The sequence below is a fragment of the Rhinichthys klamathensis genome, unplaced genomic scaffold, assembly GCF_029890125.1.
Source record: "Rhinichthys klamathensis goyatoka isolate OS25496 unplaced genomic scaffold, OSU_Roscu_1.1 h1tg000252l_1, whole genome shotgun sequence".
Classification (NCBI taxonomy): Eukaryota; Metazoa; Chordata; class Actinopteri; order Cypriniformes; family Leuciscidae; genus Rhinichthys; species Rhinichthys klamathensis.
In genome coordinates this window covers 472,501-487,126 of record NW_026606774.1, presented here as the reverse complement: position 1 = coordinate 487,126, position 14,626 = coordinate 472,501, and the positions used below count along the sequence as shown (strand labels likewise).

Here is a 14,626-nt window from a genome sequence, read left to right as displayed (position 1 = left end):
TGTGTCAGGAAAACATCCCCCACACCATTACACCACCACCACCAGCCTGCACAGTGGTAACAAGGCATGATGGTTCCATGTTCTCATTCTGTTTACGCCAAATTCTGACTCTAACATCTGAATGTCTCAACAGAAATCGAGACTCATCAGACCAGGCAACATTTTTCCAGTCTTCAACTGTTCAATTTTGGTGAGCTCTTGCAAATTGTAGCCTCTTTTTCCTATTTGTAGTGGAGATGAGTGGTACCCGGTGGAGTCTTCTGCTGTTGTAGCCCATCCGCCTCAAGGTTGTGCGTGTTGTGGCTTCACAAATGCTTTGCTGCATACCTCGGTTGTAACGAGTGGTTATTTCAGTCACTGTTGCCCTTCTATCAGCTCGAACCAGTCTGGCCATTCTCCTCTGACCTCTGGCATCAACAAGGCATTTCCGCCCACAGAACTGCCGCTCACTGGATGTTTTTTCTTTTTCGGACCATTCTCTGTAAACCCTAGAGATGGTTGTGCGTGAAAATCCCAGTAGATTAGCAGTTTCTGAAATACTCAGACCAGCCCTTCTGGCACCAACAATCATGCCACGTTCAAAGTCACTCAAATCACCTTTCTTCCCCATACTGATGCTCGGTTTGAACTGCAGGAGATTGTCTTGACCATGTCTACATGCCTAAATGCACTGAGTTGCCGCCATGTGATTGGCTGCTTAGAAATTAAGTGTTAACGAGCAGTTGGACAGGTGTACCTAATAAAGTGGCCGGTGAGTGTATATATATATATATATGTATATATAAATTCTTTATTTAATGTAGTTAATGTACAATTTAACTAGGGATGCACCGATATGAAAATTATGGCCGTTACCGATAATTCTTTACATTTGAAAGCCGATAACCGATATATCGGCCGATAAATCTAAATCTAAATTTTTATATAATTTTTGAGAGCCTGATTACAAAAACAAAAGTCTCCCCATTTAAAATCCACGTCCCAAACACACAATTATGATGTTCTCATGATAATGTTGTGTAGCCGATATGACAGGCTTGCGCTGCACATGTTGCACTGAACTGTATTTTCCTTTTTTGAAGTGATTCCAATCATATTTCAAGCAATTCATAATCATCATGTTGAACAGTGCGCATCTGAAGCGTCTCAGCTGAAGGAAATAATACATTATTTATGGGCTTTAATATATCAGACACGTTTACTTATCAGGCCGAAAACATTAAAAATGAACATTTATCGCCCGATACTGAAATGGTGGCCGATATATCGTGCATCTCTAGTATTTATGTATCATTTGAAAGTCTAATAATATATTTTTTTTGTATTTTTTAGAAAATATATTTTCAGTATTGAATCAGACTTAAAATTATTAGTTAATTTAATTGAGTAAATTTGGTACTTTAGTATTTTAAAATTCATATCTTTGGTCTTGATTGTGCATGACATTAATTATTGAATATAATTTATAAAAATGTTATTGTTTTTTTTTAATCAATTTTTCAAAATCATATTTTTTTTACACAATTTTAGAGAAATAATCCAAGTTCTAATTCATAAATTTGGTGTGTTTGGCACCAAATGGTTTTGTCTTTCGTTGTGCCACTTCTTCATCTTCAATAATGAATATTTGTTCTAGAAATATGTATTTTTGAGCTATACAATTCTGATCCATCCTCAAATGGGGCTTTTTCCAAACATTTTCCTCGATTCTCCTATTAAAGCGTGACAGAATTCTGTTTCTACAGAGAGTTCAGTGAGTCCATGAATCGTGTGTGTGTGTGTGTGTGTGTGTGTGTGTGTGTGTGTGTGTGTGTGTGTGTGTGTGTGTGTGTGTGTGTGTGTGTGTGTGTGTGTGTGTGTGTGTGTGTGTGTGTGTGTGTGTGTGTGTGTGTGTGTGTGTGTGTGTGTGTGTGTGTGTGTGTGTGTGTGTGTGTGTCAGGGTCCGCACAGAAGGACTTTTCCCGGTGTTTCTTTAAACACGAGTGGACAGTGATTCAGGATTATAGACGGAGGAACTTCAGGAAACACTTACAGGAACCAGATTTACAGGAAAGACATTTATAATGTTACAAAAGATTATATTTCAAATAAATGCTGTTCTTTTGAACTTTCTATTCATCAAAGAATCCTGGAAAATAAAATATATGAGGGTTTCCACAAAAATATGAAGCTGATTTCAACACTGATAATAATCATAAATGTGTCTTGATCATCAGATCCTCATATTAGAGTGATTTCTGAAGGATCATGTGACACTAAAGACTGGAGTAATGATGCTGGAAATTCACAGGAATAAATTACACTTTACTGTATATTCACATAGAAAACAGCTGATTTACATTAGAATAATATATATATTTTTTAATATATTTTTGATCAAATAAAGATCAGACGCGGCGGTGATACTCTGATTATAATTTGAGAAACTGTTTCTGTTTCTGCGATGTCAATCATCTCAGGTACTAATTATCTGCTTTATTTAATGTTGAAAGCATCTAATGTGAGTTTGAATATCATTTCTATCTTAACTTCAAACATTCAGACTGTGAACAGAGTATATATGTCCAGGACAAAGATTGTTTCAGTGTCTATAGTTTCAGTGTGTATTTCTAATAATGTTTTTTATTCACTTGATTAGGTACTGGTGCATTAGCAGAGAGGCTCCGCCCACACGCTCTTCTGATTGGCTGAGATTTTTGATTGATTTGGTTGCATGTCGTCTGGTGTGGACAAACAAATCATTTGTTGCTGGAATCGTATCGCCTTGTGTGTATTTTAAAATCTTACCAACCCAACTTTTTAATGGTTCTATCTATATAGTACTATATTTTTTGGATCTCATTGGCAATTTAATTGGTATTAATATTTATTAAACCTAATCCTCAGTTTCTTTTTTTTTTTTGTCATAAAAGCAACGTTATAAAAGGTTTCAGTCGACATGCATTTAATACTCCTATATGAAATGAATAATTAGCATACTGGTCTTGCTTAGTTATTTTTGGCAGTGACTTTATTATTAGGATATTCATAATTTTATAGTATGTAGGAAAAGATATAGTGCTAAATAAACCGTTTTACCCTGAACTGAACACTTTCACTATATTAGAGACACACACACACACTGAGTGCAGTGTTCTCATGCCAGACTCTGATGGTGTGTGAAAGCGTGTTTTGTGTGTGTGTGAGAGAGAGTGAGTGTGTGTGTGTGTGTGTGTGTGTTTGGCTGGTTCTCTCAGGATCTGCGCTTTGCTTCACTGTTGTTCAGCTGAAAGAAAGAACCGTGTGATTTGACTTCTTTCTCTCCACTGAGATGTGAAATAGATTTGAGGAGACATCGCAGATCAAATAGAGGTTTAGCTATTTCATGATGTTTCGTTTCCCGGCCCGCGTGATCCCACTGCAAAAACCTCTTACACACACAGAAATGAATGATACTTTTGTCTCGGATCTCTTTAGATGATGATGATAATGATGATGTTCACTCACATGAGATGAAGATCTCAGTCATATCATCAGTCCAGAACAGCTGTTTTATTCTACATTCATAATTTAAAAGTTTGGAGTTAGAAGGATTTTTTATTTAGAAAAATTAATACTTTTATTCAGCAAGGATGCATGAAATTGATCAAAAGAGATATTAAAGACATTCATAATGTTACAAAAGATTTCTATTTAACCCTCTGGTGCTCTCCGTTTCCCTCTAAAAGTGAGCTAATCTCAGCCGTAACTCTCCCCAGTGTGTTCCGCATGTGAGGCTGATCTCTCAGTAAACCAGCGTTCAGTGAGATGTTGTTCGGCTGCAGTTCCAAACGCTTCCACTAGAGGAAACTCGTCTCGCATTCATTTCCAATGCGGCATTTCTGAAGTGTGACTGTTGTTATCAGGACCATTTAACCTGTTCCACTCATGGCCATGGTGTGTGTGTGTGTGTGTGTGTGTGTGTGTGTGTGTGTGTGTGTGTGTGTGTGTGTGTGTGTGTGTGTGTGTGTGTGTGTGTGTGTGTGTAAAACACACCTTTACCAAGTTTCAGACGATGATCTTTTGTTCCACACACTAATAAGGATTATCCACAGTCTAGAATCACTGTTAGACCAGAGAAACAAACTAACATGTGCATTAAATCCACCTGTGCAGGTCGTTGGTGTGGTTTTACGTGGTGTGTTTTGTAATGTGTGTGTGTGTGTGTGTGTGCAGCTTCATCTGGCCGCGCTGGCGTCTCTGAAGGGTGACGTGGTGGAGCTGAACCAGCGACTGCTGCAAACCGAGAGAGAGAGAGAAGCGCTGGAGAACAGACTGGCCAAAGCACAGGTCAGTACACACACACACACACACACACACACACACACACACACACACACACACACACACACTGTCAGATCCTGGCACAGGAGATGTTTCCACTCGCCATTTCTGCATTGCATCTGCTGAATCTATGTAGGTGTGTAACTCATTTCAGGGCTCCAGACTAACTTTTTGCCTTGGTTGCACTGGTGCGCCTAACTTATTTATTTAGGTGCACTAAAATTTTTCCTCGTCTCACGTCACCTTTAACGCCACAATTTCAAGGTCACCTTTTTATCACGCTCCATATACATTCATATATATTATGTAAATGCTTTTATACAAGAATAATAATAATAAAAAAAAATTTGAAGCACAATTATACTGTATATAAAAATATTTAAAAGATTTATATTTTTATATACAGTATAATTGTGCTTCAAATTTTTTTTTATTATTATGATCTATTATTATATAAAAATAAAACATTTAAAGTGCTGTTTTTACATTGTTCAAGTTAGGGCAGGGTATTGACACAAATTTCACAATTCGATTCAATATTGATTATTTTGGATATCAGGTACAATACATGGCAAATTTTCTCATGAAAAACAAATCTCAACTAATGCTGTAAACTGGGAGTCAGTTGTAGCCCACTAGGCTTCATTAGCCTACTATTATATTGAAGGTAAAAATTACCTGATTTGTACACAAACACTTAAATTACACTTTTATTTATTTTTATAATAATAAAGTTATATGAAATATAAACATTTAAATGGTGGCTGCATAAAAATTTGCCAGATTTTTTCAAACAACATGCATTAAATATTGAAAAACATTAAAAAATTATAATGAATATGCAATATGGTGCATATATTTGGCAAAATGCTCCTCCCTATAGTTAATTTTTCTAGCTAGCTAACGAGTTTATGGTCACTGGATATGTTTTTTTTCTGAGGTAAATGTGACGTTACATGACATTGTTTACAAGCGTTTTACTGACGTCTTTCCACGGTTGAAACACCGATTGAGCGATTCCATGTGAAAGATACGGATTTCGATAAGTTGTACTCTGTCTTTTAACACACTTTCAGACGCTCGTTCATGTTTATTTCGTGCTGTAACTGGTATTATTAAGGCGGAAGAGGAGATCATGTGCTTCTCTTGAGCTGAGCTGAGCCAGAGCGATCTCACGCCACAGCGCCAAAACGCTATTTATGTTTTTGAATTTCATAAGAAAATGGACCTAATTTGAAATCTGAGACTTTGTTTCATATCAATAGTAACAAAGCACAAAGATTATTGCAATATATTGGATGGGATGCTCGCTACAATGTTCCATTCATTCATCAACTGAAAACAGCAGAGCCCAACGGTTCGTAAAATGAGAATCGATTAAAATCGAGAAATCAATATTTTTTACCTAGTTCAAGTAGCCTACATGTTTTAAAGTTTCTTCGTCGTCTGTTTTCCTGCGTTTATTTAGCTGATGCTGCTGATTGCCGTAACTGATTCTCTGGTGCTCAGGTGACAGGTCGCAATTTATTTCAATCACACAGCACGGAGCATTTTAGTCCTACAGGAATATCTGAACCACAGCCAATCAGAGGCAAAGACCCGCCCAATCTCTATCTCTGATTGGTTTAGACCACGATATGATCCAACCATGTGTGCAAGGAGAACAAAAGACTCGTTTGTTGAGAGGCAACGGATGCAATCATGCGAGAACGTTAGGTGCACTGGTGCGACCTAGGAAAAAAATTAGTCGCACCCTTACAAATTTTGGTCGCACTCTAGAGCCCTGCATTTGCATAATCCCAGCCCATTGGCTGAGCAGCGTCTCTAAGCCCCGCCCTCAAACACTGTAGTTTATCTGAGACTGGAAGAGTTTGGTTCGTGTCGTTCATGTCGAGAAGACACTGAGAATATTAATACGGTAAAACCCACGCCATCGTTACTTTTCGAATCACTATGTATCAAGAGCTGAGATTTCAGATATGATAATGAGCGTTTGCTTTCTGACCAATCACAGCAGAGCAGCTCTCAGAGAGGCGGGGTTTAGAGAGACTGAATCTTCAAACAAACCTTTTCAGACTCTTTGAGATGAAGAATGAAGACACATATCTCATACATTAGAAATCAATCAATATTTTCAAGTAGCGCAATCAAAAGATACATTCTGTTTTGCTTTTTTAATGAGCCTGTAATGCATTTATTCTTATCAGATCACAAACTTAAATTGTGCATTACCACAGTCTATTGTTTATGTAAATTACGTACTGTCGATATTTCACACTTTTGTATGTAATTTATGCAAGCCGAAGATTAAAACGCTGTCGAAGGCTTCAAGCACAAACGGGGAATAATAGTCTTTTTTAATTAAAATAATTCTCCTTCTTTATTGCACTCCGTATCAGATATGTATTTCTGATTTTATGATGATTCGTCATATTTTAATCTGACCTGCCACAGAACCTGAAAGGTCATCAACGTTGTGTCATTGCTTTAGCGAAGCAACCCGTCAATCGAAACGTGTGTGTGTGTGTGTGTGTGTGTGTGTGTCCGTTCACAGTCAATTTTACTATTTTTAGTCAATTTAACCTGTATTTGACTAATTCTGTGTATCCAATTTAATTTGCATACATTTTGATCTTGATCATTTGAGAGTGTGTGTATGTATGTTTGTGTATGAGTGTGTATGTGTGTGTGTGTATGTGTGAGAGAGAGAGAGAGTGTATGTTTGTGTCTGTGTGTGTGTATGACTGTGTATACGTGTATGAGTTTGTGTGTGTGTGTGAGTGAGTGTGTTTTATCATATTGATGCATCTTTCACTTTATTATGTTTTATGAAACTCTCAGCTCCACGGCTTCAGCGTGACGCGCACACACACACTCAGTAACACATCTGTTATGTTTATAATTGGTTGCTCGGTGAGTTTATTGTGACACATAGATGTAATTTGCGATCTGACAGCTAATTAGTCTCGTATACATGTGCATGTAAAGCACACCTGGACACTTGTGGTGTGTGTCTCGGTTGATCTGTCGCCGGTGGAAAGACGATAATGAGAAGACTCCAGTCTAGTTTGTGTTAAAGAGGATATAAGCGTGACACATCACTGCTGTCTGACAGATCCTGCACCGTCTCTCTGAGGCCTGAGGACGAGAACACACTCAGGTTGGCGGAAATCAGCCCACAGTTTGTCAGCCAATCAGAAATGCTCTCTGCCTGTCAATCATTTTGTGAGGGCGGGGTTTTGGAAAGAGGGCGTGTGCTTGAAAGGAACTTGCTGTTTGAGTTGTGTACGTTTATTTGTATATATTTGGTGCTGTTGTAGGTGTGTTATGTTATTTATTCGGTGTAGTTTAGATGTGTCGAGTGTGAAGCGCACAAATTTGGATTTGCATCGATTGAGAGAGGTACTTGATCACATGTTCGTTTGTAAACTAAAACTCTCTAGTTGTGTGCGTGTGTGTGTGATTGTGTATGAGTGTGTCTGTGAGAGAGAGAGTGTGTGTGTGTGTGATTGTGTGTATGTTTGAGAGAGAGTGTGTGTGTGTGATTGTGTATGAGTGTGTGTGTGTGTGTGTGTGTGAGAGAGAGAGAGTGTATGTATGAGTGTGTAAGTGAGTGTGTGTGTGTGTGTGTGTGTGTGTATATATATGTGTGTGTATGTGTTTGTGTGAGAGAGAGAGTGTGTGTATATTTGTGTATGAGTGTGTATGTATGAGTGTGTACGTGAGCGTTTGTGTATGAGTGTGTTTGTGTTTGTGTGAGAGAGTGTGTGTATAATTGTGTGTGTATGTGTTTGTGTGTGAGAGAGAGAGTGTGTGTGTGTATATTTGTGTATGTGTGTGTGTGTGTGAGTGTAAGTGAGAGTGTTTGTGTGTGTGTGGATGTGTTTGAGTGAGAGTGTGTGTGTGTGTGTGTGTGCATGTATGTGTTTGTGTGTGTGTGTGTGTGTGAGAGAGAGAGAGAGAGAGAGTGTGTGAGTGGGTATATTTGTGTGTGTGTGTGTGAGAGAGAGAGAGAGAGAGAGAGAGAGAGAGAGAGAGAGAGAGAGAGAGTGTGTGTGTGTTTGAGAGAGAGAATGTGTATGTATGTGTGTGTAAGTGAGAGTGTGTGTGTTTGTGTTTGTGTGAGAGAGAGAGTGTGTGTGTCTATGTGTTTGTCTGAGAGAGTGTGTGTATATTTGTGTGTGTGTGAGAGAGAGTGTGTGTATATTTGTGTGTGTGTGTTTGTGTGTGAGAGAGAGTGTGTGTGTCTATGTGTTTGTCTGAGAGAGTGTGTGTATATTTGTGTGTGTGTGAGAGAGAGTGTGTGTATATTTGTGTGTGTGTGTTTGAGAGAGAGAATGTGTATGTATGAGTGTGTGTATATGTGTAAGAGAGTGTGTGTGTGTGTGTTTGTGTGTGAGAGAGAGAGTGTGTGTGTCTGTGTTTGTCTGAGAGAGTGTGTATATTTGTGTGTGTGTGTGTGTTTGAGAGAGAGAGTGTGTGTGTCTATGTGTTTGTCTGAGAGAGTGTGTGTATATTTGTGTGTGTTTGAGAGAGAGAGAATGTGTATGTATGAGTGTGTAAGTGAGAGTGTGTGTGTATATGTGTGTAAGAGAGAGTGTGTGTGTGTGTGTATATTTGTGTGTGTGTGTGTGTGTGTGTGCATGATTGTGTATTTGGTGCTGTTGTAGGTGTGTTATATTATTCATTCGGTGTAGTTTAGATGCGTCGAGTGTGTGTAGTTCTGGAGTTGTCGACCTGTATTTGCCGATCCGGAACTCAGAGTCTAAAGTGAGTCTGTCAGTGTCGTGCGGATCAGGATCTGGAGGTTAAAGCTCCGCGACTCTGCTTCTGTCTGAGAGAAACGACCCTGAAGGGAGACGGCCTCAGGCCCGACCTCTGACCTCGAGCCCTGAGAGCATGAGGTGACCCGACCTTTGACCCCAGCCTGTTTCAGTGAGGGTCCGTTCTCTCCGGGCTCAATGCGCTCTTGTGTCTCAGTGTTTTCCCATAAAGCAACACTTCTCATCAGGCCGTTCCTGAAACACAGCCTGTATTGTTGCCAGTGTGAGTTACTGTTGAAACGCAGCCATAAACATCAGCCAACGAGCAGCAAATCAGCGCTGTGCACATTCATCATGACATATCCGCTTCATACAAAACTAACAACTGAAAGTGAAAACATATGCACATCTCGGTTCTGTTCCAAAAACTACTGATGCATATATATATATATTTACACTATAGTTCAAAAGTTTGGGGTCGGTAATATATTTAATGTTTCTAAAAGAGTCTCTTCTGCTCACCAAAGCTGCATTTATTTGATCAAAAATACAGTAAAAATGGTAAAATATTATTCTAATGTAAAATAATTGTTTTCTATGTGAATATACAGTAAAGTGTCATTTATTCCTGTGAATTTCCAGCATCATTACTCCAGTCTTCAGTGTCACATGATCCTTCAGAAATCACTCTAATATGAGGATCTGATGCTCAAGACACATTTATGATTATTATCAGTGTTGAAAACTGTTCATATTTTTGTGGAAACCCTCATATATTTTATTTTCCATGATTCTTTGATGAATAGAAAGTTCAAAAGAACAGCATTTATTTGAAATAGAATCTTTTGTAACATTATAAATGTCTTTACTGTCACCTTTGATCAATTAAATGTGTCCTTGAGGAATAAAAGTATTAATTTTGTTCTTAAAAAAAAAAAAAAAAAATTACTGTGAATTTTTGTGACTCAAAAATGTTGAGCTGTAGTATATAATGTGAATACGTGTGAGTGTGTGTATGATTTGTATTATTGTGTGTGTGTGTGTATGATTGTATGTCAGTGTTTATGAGTGTGTGTGTGTATGTGGGTCTGTGTGTGTATGAGCGTGTGTCTGTATGATTGTGTGTGTATGATTGCGTAATATTGTGTGTGTGTGTGTGTGTGTGTGATTGTATGTCAGTGTGTGTGTGTATGTGGGTCTGTGTGTGTGTGTATGAGCGTGTGTGTCTGTGTATGATTGTGTGTGTACGTGCGTGCGTGTGTGTGTGTATGATTGTGTGTGTGTGTGTGTGTGTGTGTGTGTGTATGATTGTGTGTGTATGAGCGTGTGTGTGTGTATGATCGTGTGTGTACGTGCGTTTGTGTGTATGAGCTTGTGTATGTGCGTGTACTGTGTACGTGTGTGTGTGTGTGTATGATTGTGTATGAGTGTGTGTGTGTGTATGATTATGCGTACGTGCGTGTGTGGGTATGATTGTGTGTGTGTGTATATGAGTGTGTGTACGTGCGTGTGTATGATTGTGTGTGTGTGTGTGTGTCTATGATTGTGTGTGTGTGTGTATGAGTGTGTGTACGTGCGTGTGTGTCTATGATTGTGTGTGTGTGTCTGTGTATGTGCGTGTGTGTCTATGATTGTGTGTGTGTGTGTATGAGTGTGTGTACGTGCGTGTGTGTCTATGATTGTGTGTGTGTGTGTGTGTGTGTGTGCGTGTGTGTCTATGATTGTGTGTGTGTGTGTGTGTGTATGTGCGTGTGTGTCTATGATTGTGTGTGTGTGTGTGTATGTGCGTGTGTGTCTATGATTGTGTGTGTGTGTGTGTGTGTGTGTGTGTGTGTGCGTGTGTGTCTATGATTGTGTGTGTGTGTGTGTATGTGCGTGTGTGTCTATGATTGTGTGTGTGTGTGTGTATGAGTGTGTGTACGTGCGTGTGTGTCTATGATTGTGTATGAGCGTGTGTGTGTGTGTTCCTTCCTGTTGTGTCTGTGATCATGAATAGACTCATTGTGCAGTAATTGTCGCTCTGGTCAGAGGTGGAGTGTGTGTGTTTAGCGGGTTATTGTCTGTCCTCGTTTAGACGGAGTGATTGACCTTGTTTTGTTTTCACACACAGTCTTTAACTCCCGCCAGGAAAACATGCCATTCCTCTAAGATCATTCCAGGAAGGCGAAACACACACTCCGGCATGCGAATCCCAGAGTTTGTGCCTGTGATCCTCCAGCTCCCGGTTAAACTCAGTCATTACTCTGGATCCGCCCGTTGTCAAGCGTGTGTTTAGTCTGATGAGAAGTGTAATAGTTCAATAGCATTGAGTTGAGCGCGGCTTCACTGATTGGTTCTCAGACTAACGATCGACCGGAACTCATTAATCGCTGAATTATGAGCTTTGGATGCATTGAGATATTTTAGGGCTGTGATGTACTCTAATCTAATCTATCAGATTAGTGAAGAACAATGTGAGAGTTACTCATCTGTCCACTAAAATGTTATTCTTTAGGCACTATTCCTGTGAATAATTATAAATAATTACCATATTTTCTGGAAAGCACGTCTCATCCGGTCAAACTGCATTGTTGATAGAAAACCAACACAGATAATCACATCAGTACGAGTCACGGTTTATCGCATTCAGAAATAATGCAAATTAAAATAAAGTTTACGATCATTATAAACACTATTTATTTATTTAGTCTTGTTTCACTTGTTTTAAGCTGTATTGAGATTCATTTTTTTACAGTTTTATTCTTGATTACTGTAATTATGAGTCTGAAACTAGTATAAACGGCCTTTCCCAACCTCGTATTACGAGGTGATTTTGACGTCGTTTGGTGGATTGTGTGAATTTTCTCCCGTGCTGCAGGTCAACGTGTGTGTGTGTGTGTGTGTGTGTAGAGGTTTGTTTATGCTTGTAAGTGTCAAACGTCCTCAATAATGTAGTAAAATATCAGGACAACTGACTTGAGGACTTTTGATGTCTTTTCACTATTTAGAAAGGCTCATGAATGCTTCAGATGAAGTTTGACTGTTGAAAAACAATGGAAGTCTATGAGCCAACTAAAATAATATAAGGTCTCTCAATATATGTGTGTGCGAGCGTGTGTGTGTGTGTGTGTGTGTGCGAGCGTGTGTGTGAGTGTGTGTGCGAGCGTGTGTGTGAGTGAGAGCGTGTGTGTGTGAGAGAGCGTGTGTGTGTGTGTGAGAGTGTGTGCGAGCGTGTCTATGAGAGCGTGTGTGTGTGTGTGAGAGAGCGCATGTGTGTGTGTGCACAGTAAGCGTGTGTGTGTGTGTGTGTGTCAGAGTGTGTTTCTGGAGGTATTCTGCATGTCTCGTAGAGATTGTATCTCTCACTGTGTGTGTGTGTGTGTGTGTGCACAGCATGTGTGGTTATCTCACCTTGCAGTTTTCCTCAGTGTAACTGTGTTATTAATCTCTGTCACGCTCTCTCTTTGTGTGTGTGTGTGTGTGTGTGTGTGTGTGTGTGTGTGTGCAGTGTGAGCAGTCTCATCTGCTGCGGGAGCATGAGGAGGTTCAGGAGAGAACGACGCTGCGCTACGAGGAGCGAATCACAGAACTACACAGCATCATCGCAGAACTCAACAAGAAGATCGACCTACTGCAGGCCTCCACCATCAGGTCTCACACACACACACACACACACACACACACACACACACACACACACACACTCACAAACACACACACACACACTCAATCAATCACTCACTCACTCACACTCGCTCACTCACTCACTCACTCACTCACTCACTCACACACACACTCACACACTCACTCACACTCACTCACACACTCACTCACACACTCACTCACACACTCACTCACACACTCACTCACACACTCACTCACTCACTCACACACTCACTCACACTCACACACTCACTCACACTCACACACTCACTCACACACTCACTCACACTCACTCACACACTCACTCACTCACTCACTCACTCACTCACTCACTCACACTCACTCACACTCACTCACTCACTCACTCACTCACACTCACTCACACACTCACTCACACACTCACACACTCACACACACTCACTCACTCACACACTCACTCACTCACTCACTCACACACTCACTCACTCACACACTCACTCACTCACACACTCACTCACACACTCACTCACACACTCACTCACACACTCACACACACTCACTCACTCACACACTCACTCACTCACTCACTCACTCACACACTCACTCACTCACACACTCACTCACTCACACACTCACTCACACACTCACTCACACACTCACTCACTCACTCACACACTCACTCACACTCACACACTCACTCACACTCACACACTCACTCACACACTCACTCACACTCACTCACACACTCACTCACACACTCACTCACACTCACTCACACACTCACTCACACTCACTCACTCACTCACACTCACTCACTCACTCACTCACTCACTCACTCACTCACACACTCACACACACTCACTCACTCACACACTCACTCACTCACTCACTCACTCACTCACTCACACACTCACTCACACACTCACTCACACTCACTCACACACTCACTCACACTCACTCACACACTCACTCACTCACACACACACTCACTCACTCACTCACACTCACACACTCACTCACACTCACTCACTCACTCACACACTCACTCACTCACTCACTCACTCACTCACTCACACACTCACTCACTCACTCACTCACTCACACACTCACTCACACACTCACTCACACTCACTCACACACTCACTCACTCACACACACACTCACTCACACACTCACACACTCACTCACACACTCACTCACACACTCACACACTCACTCACTCACTCACACACTCACTCACTCACTCACTCACTCACACACTCACTCACTCACTCACACACTCACTCACTCACTCACTCACACACTCACTCACTCACTCACACTTACTCACTCACTCACACACTCACACACTCACTCACTCACTCACACACTCACACACTCACTCACACACTCACTCACTCACACACTCACTCACACACTCACTCACACACACACTCACTCACACACTCACTAACTCACTCACACACTCACTCACACACTCACTCACACACTCACTAACTCACTCACACACTCACACACTCACTCACTCACTCACACTCACTCACTCACTCACTCACACACTCACTCACACACTCACTAACTCACTCACACACTCACACACTCACTCACTCACTCACTCACACACTCACTCACTCACTCACTCACTCACACACTCACTCACTCACTCACTCACACACTCACTCACTCACTCACACACTCACTCACTCACTCACTCACTCACACACTCACTAACTCACTCACTCACTCACTCACTCACTCACTCACTCACACACTCACTCACACACTCACTCACACACTCACTCACACACACACTCACACACTCACTCACACACTCACTCACACACTCACTCACTCACTCACACACTCACTCACACACTCACTCACACACTCACACACTCACTCACACTCACTCACTCACACACTCACTCACACACTCACTC

At 40.7% G+C, this 14,626-nt stretch overlaps 1 protein-coding gene across 2 annotated transcripts in view; it reads left to right on the top strand.

The window, feature by feature from the left end:
* mcc (MCC regulator of WNT signaling pathway) overlaps window positions 1-14,626 on the top strand; it is a 90,498-nt gene that overhangs the window by 25,917 nt on the left and 49,955 nt on the right. The window contains exons 2-3 of one of the 2 annotated variants that reach the window (XM_056266681.1): window positions 4,195-4,308; window positions 12,553-12,695. In XM_056266681.1, the coding sequence (XP_056122656.1) occupies window positions 4,195-4,308; window positions 12,553-12,695 (257 nt within the window). The remainder of the gene's footprint in view (window positions 1-4,194; window positions 4,309-12,552; window positions 12,696-14,626) is intronic. The other variant, XM_056266682.1, reaches the window with a different exon arrangement.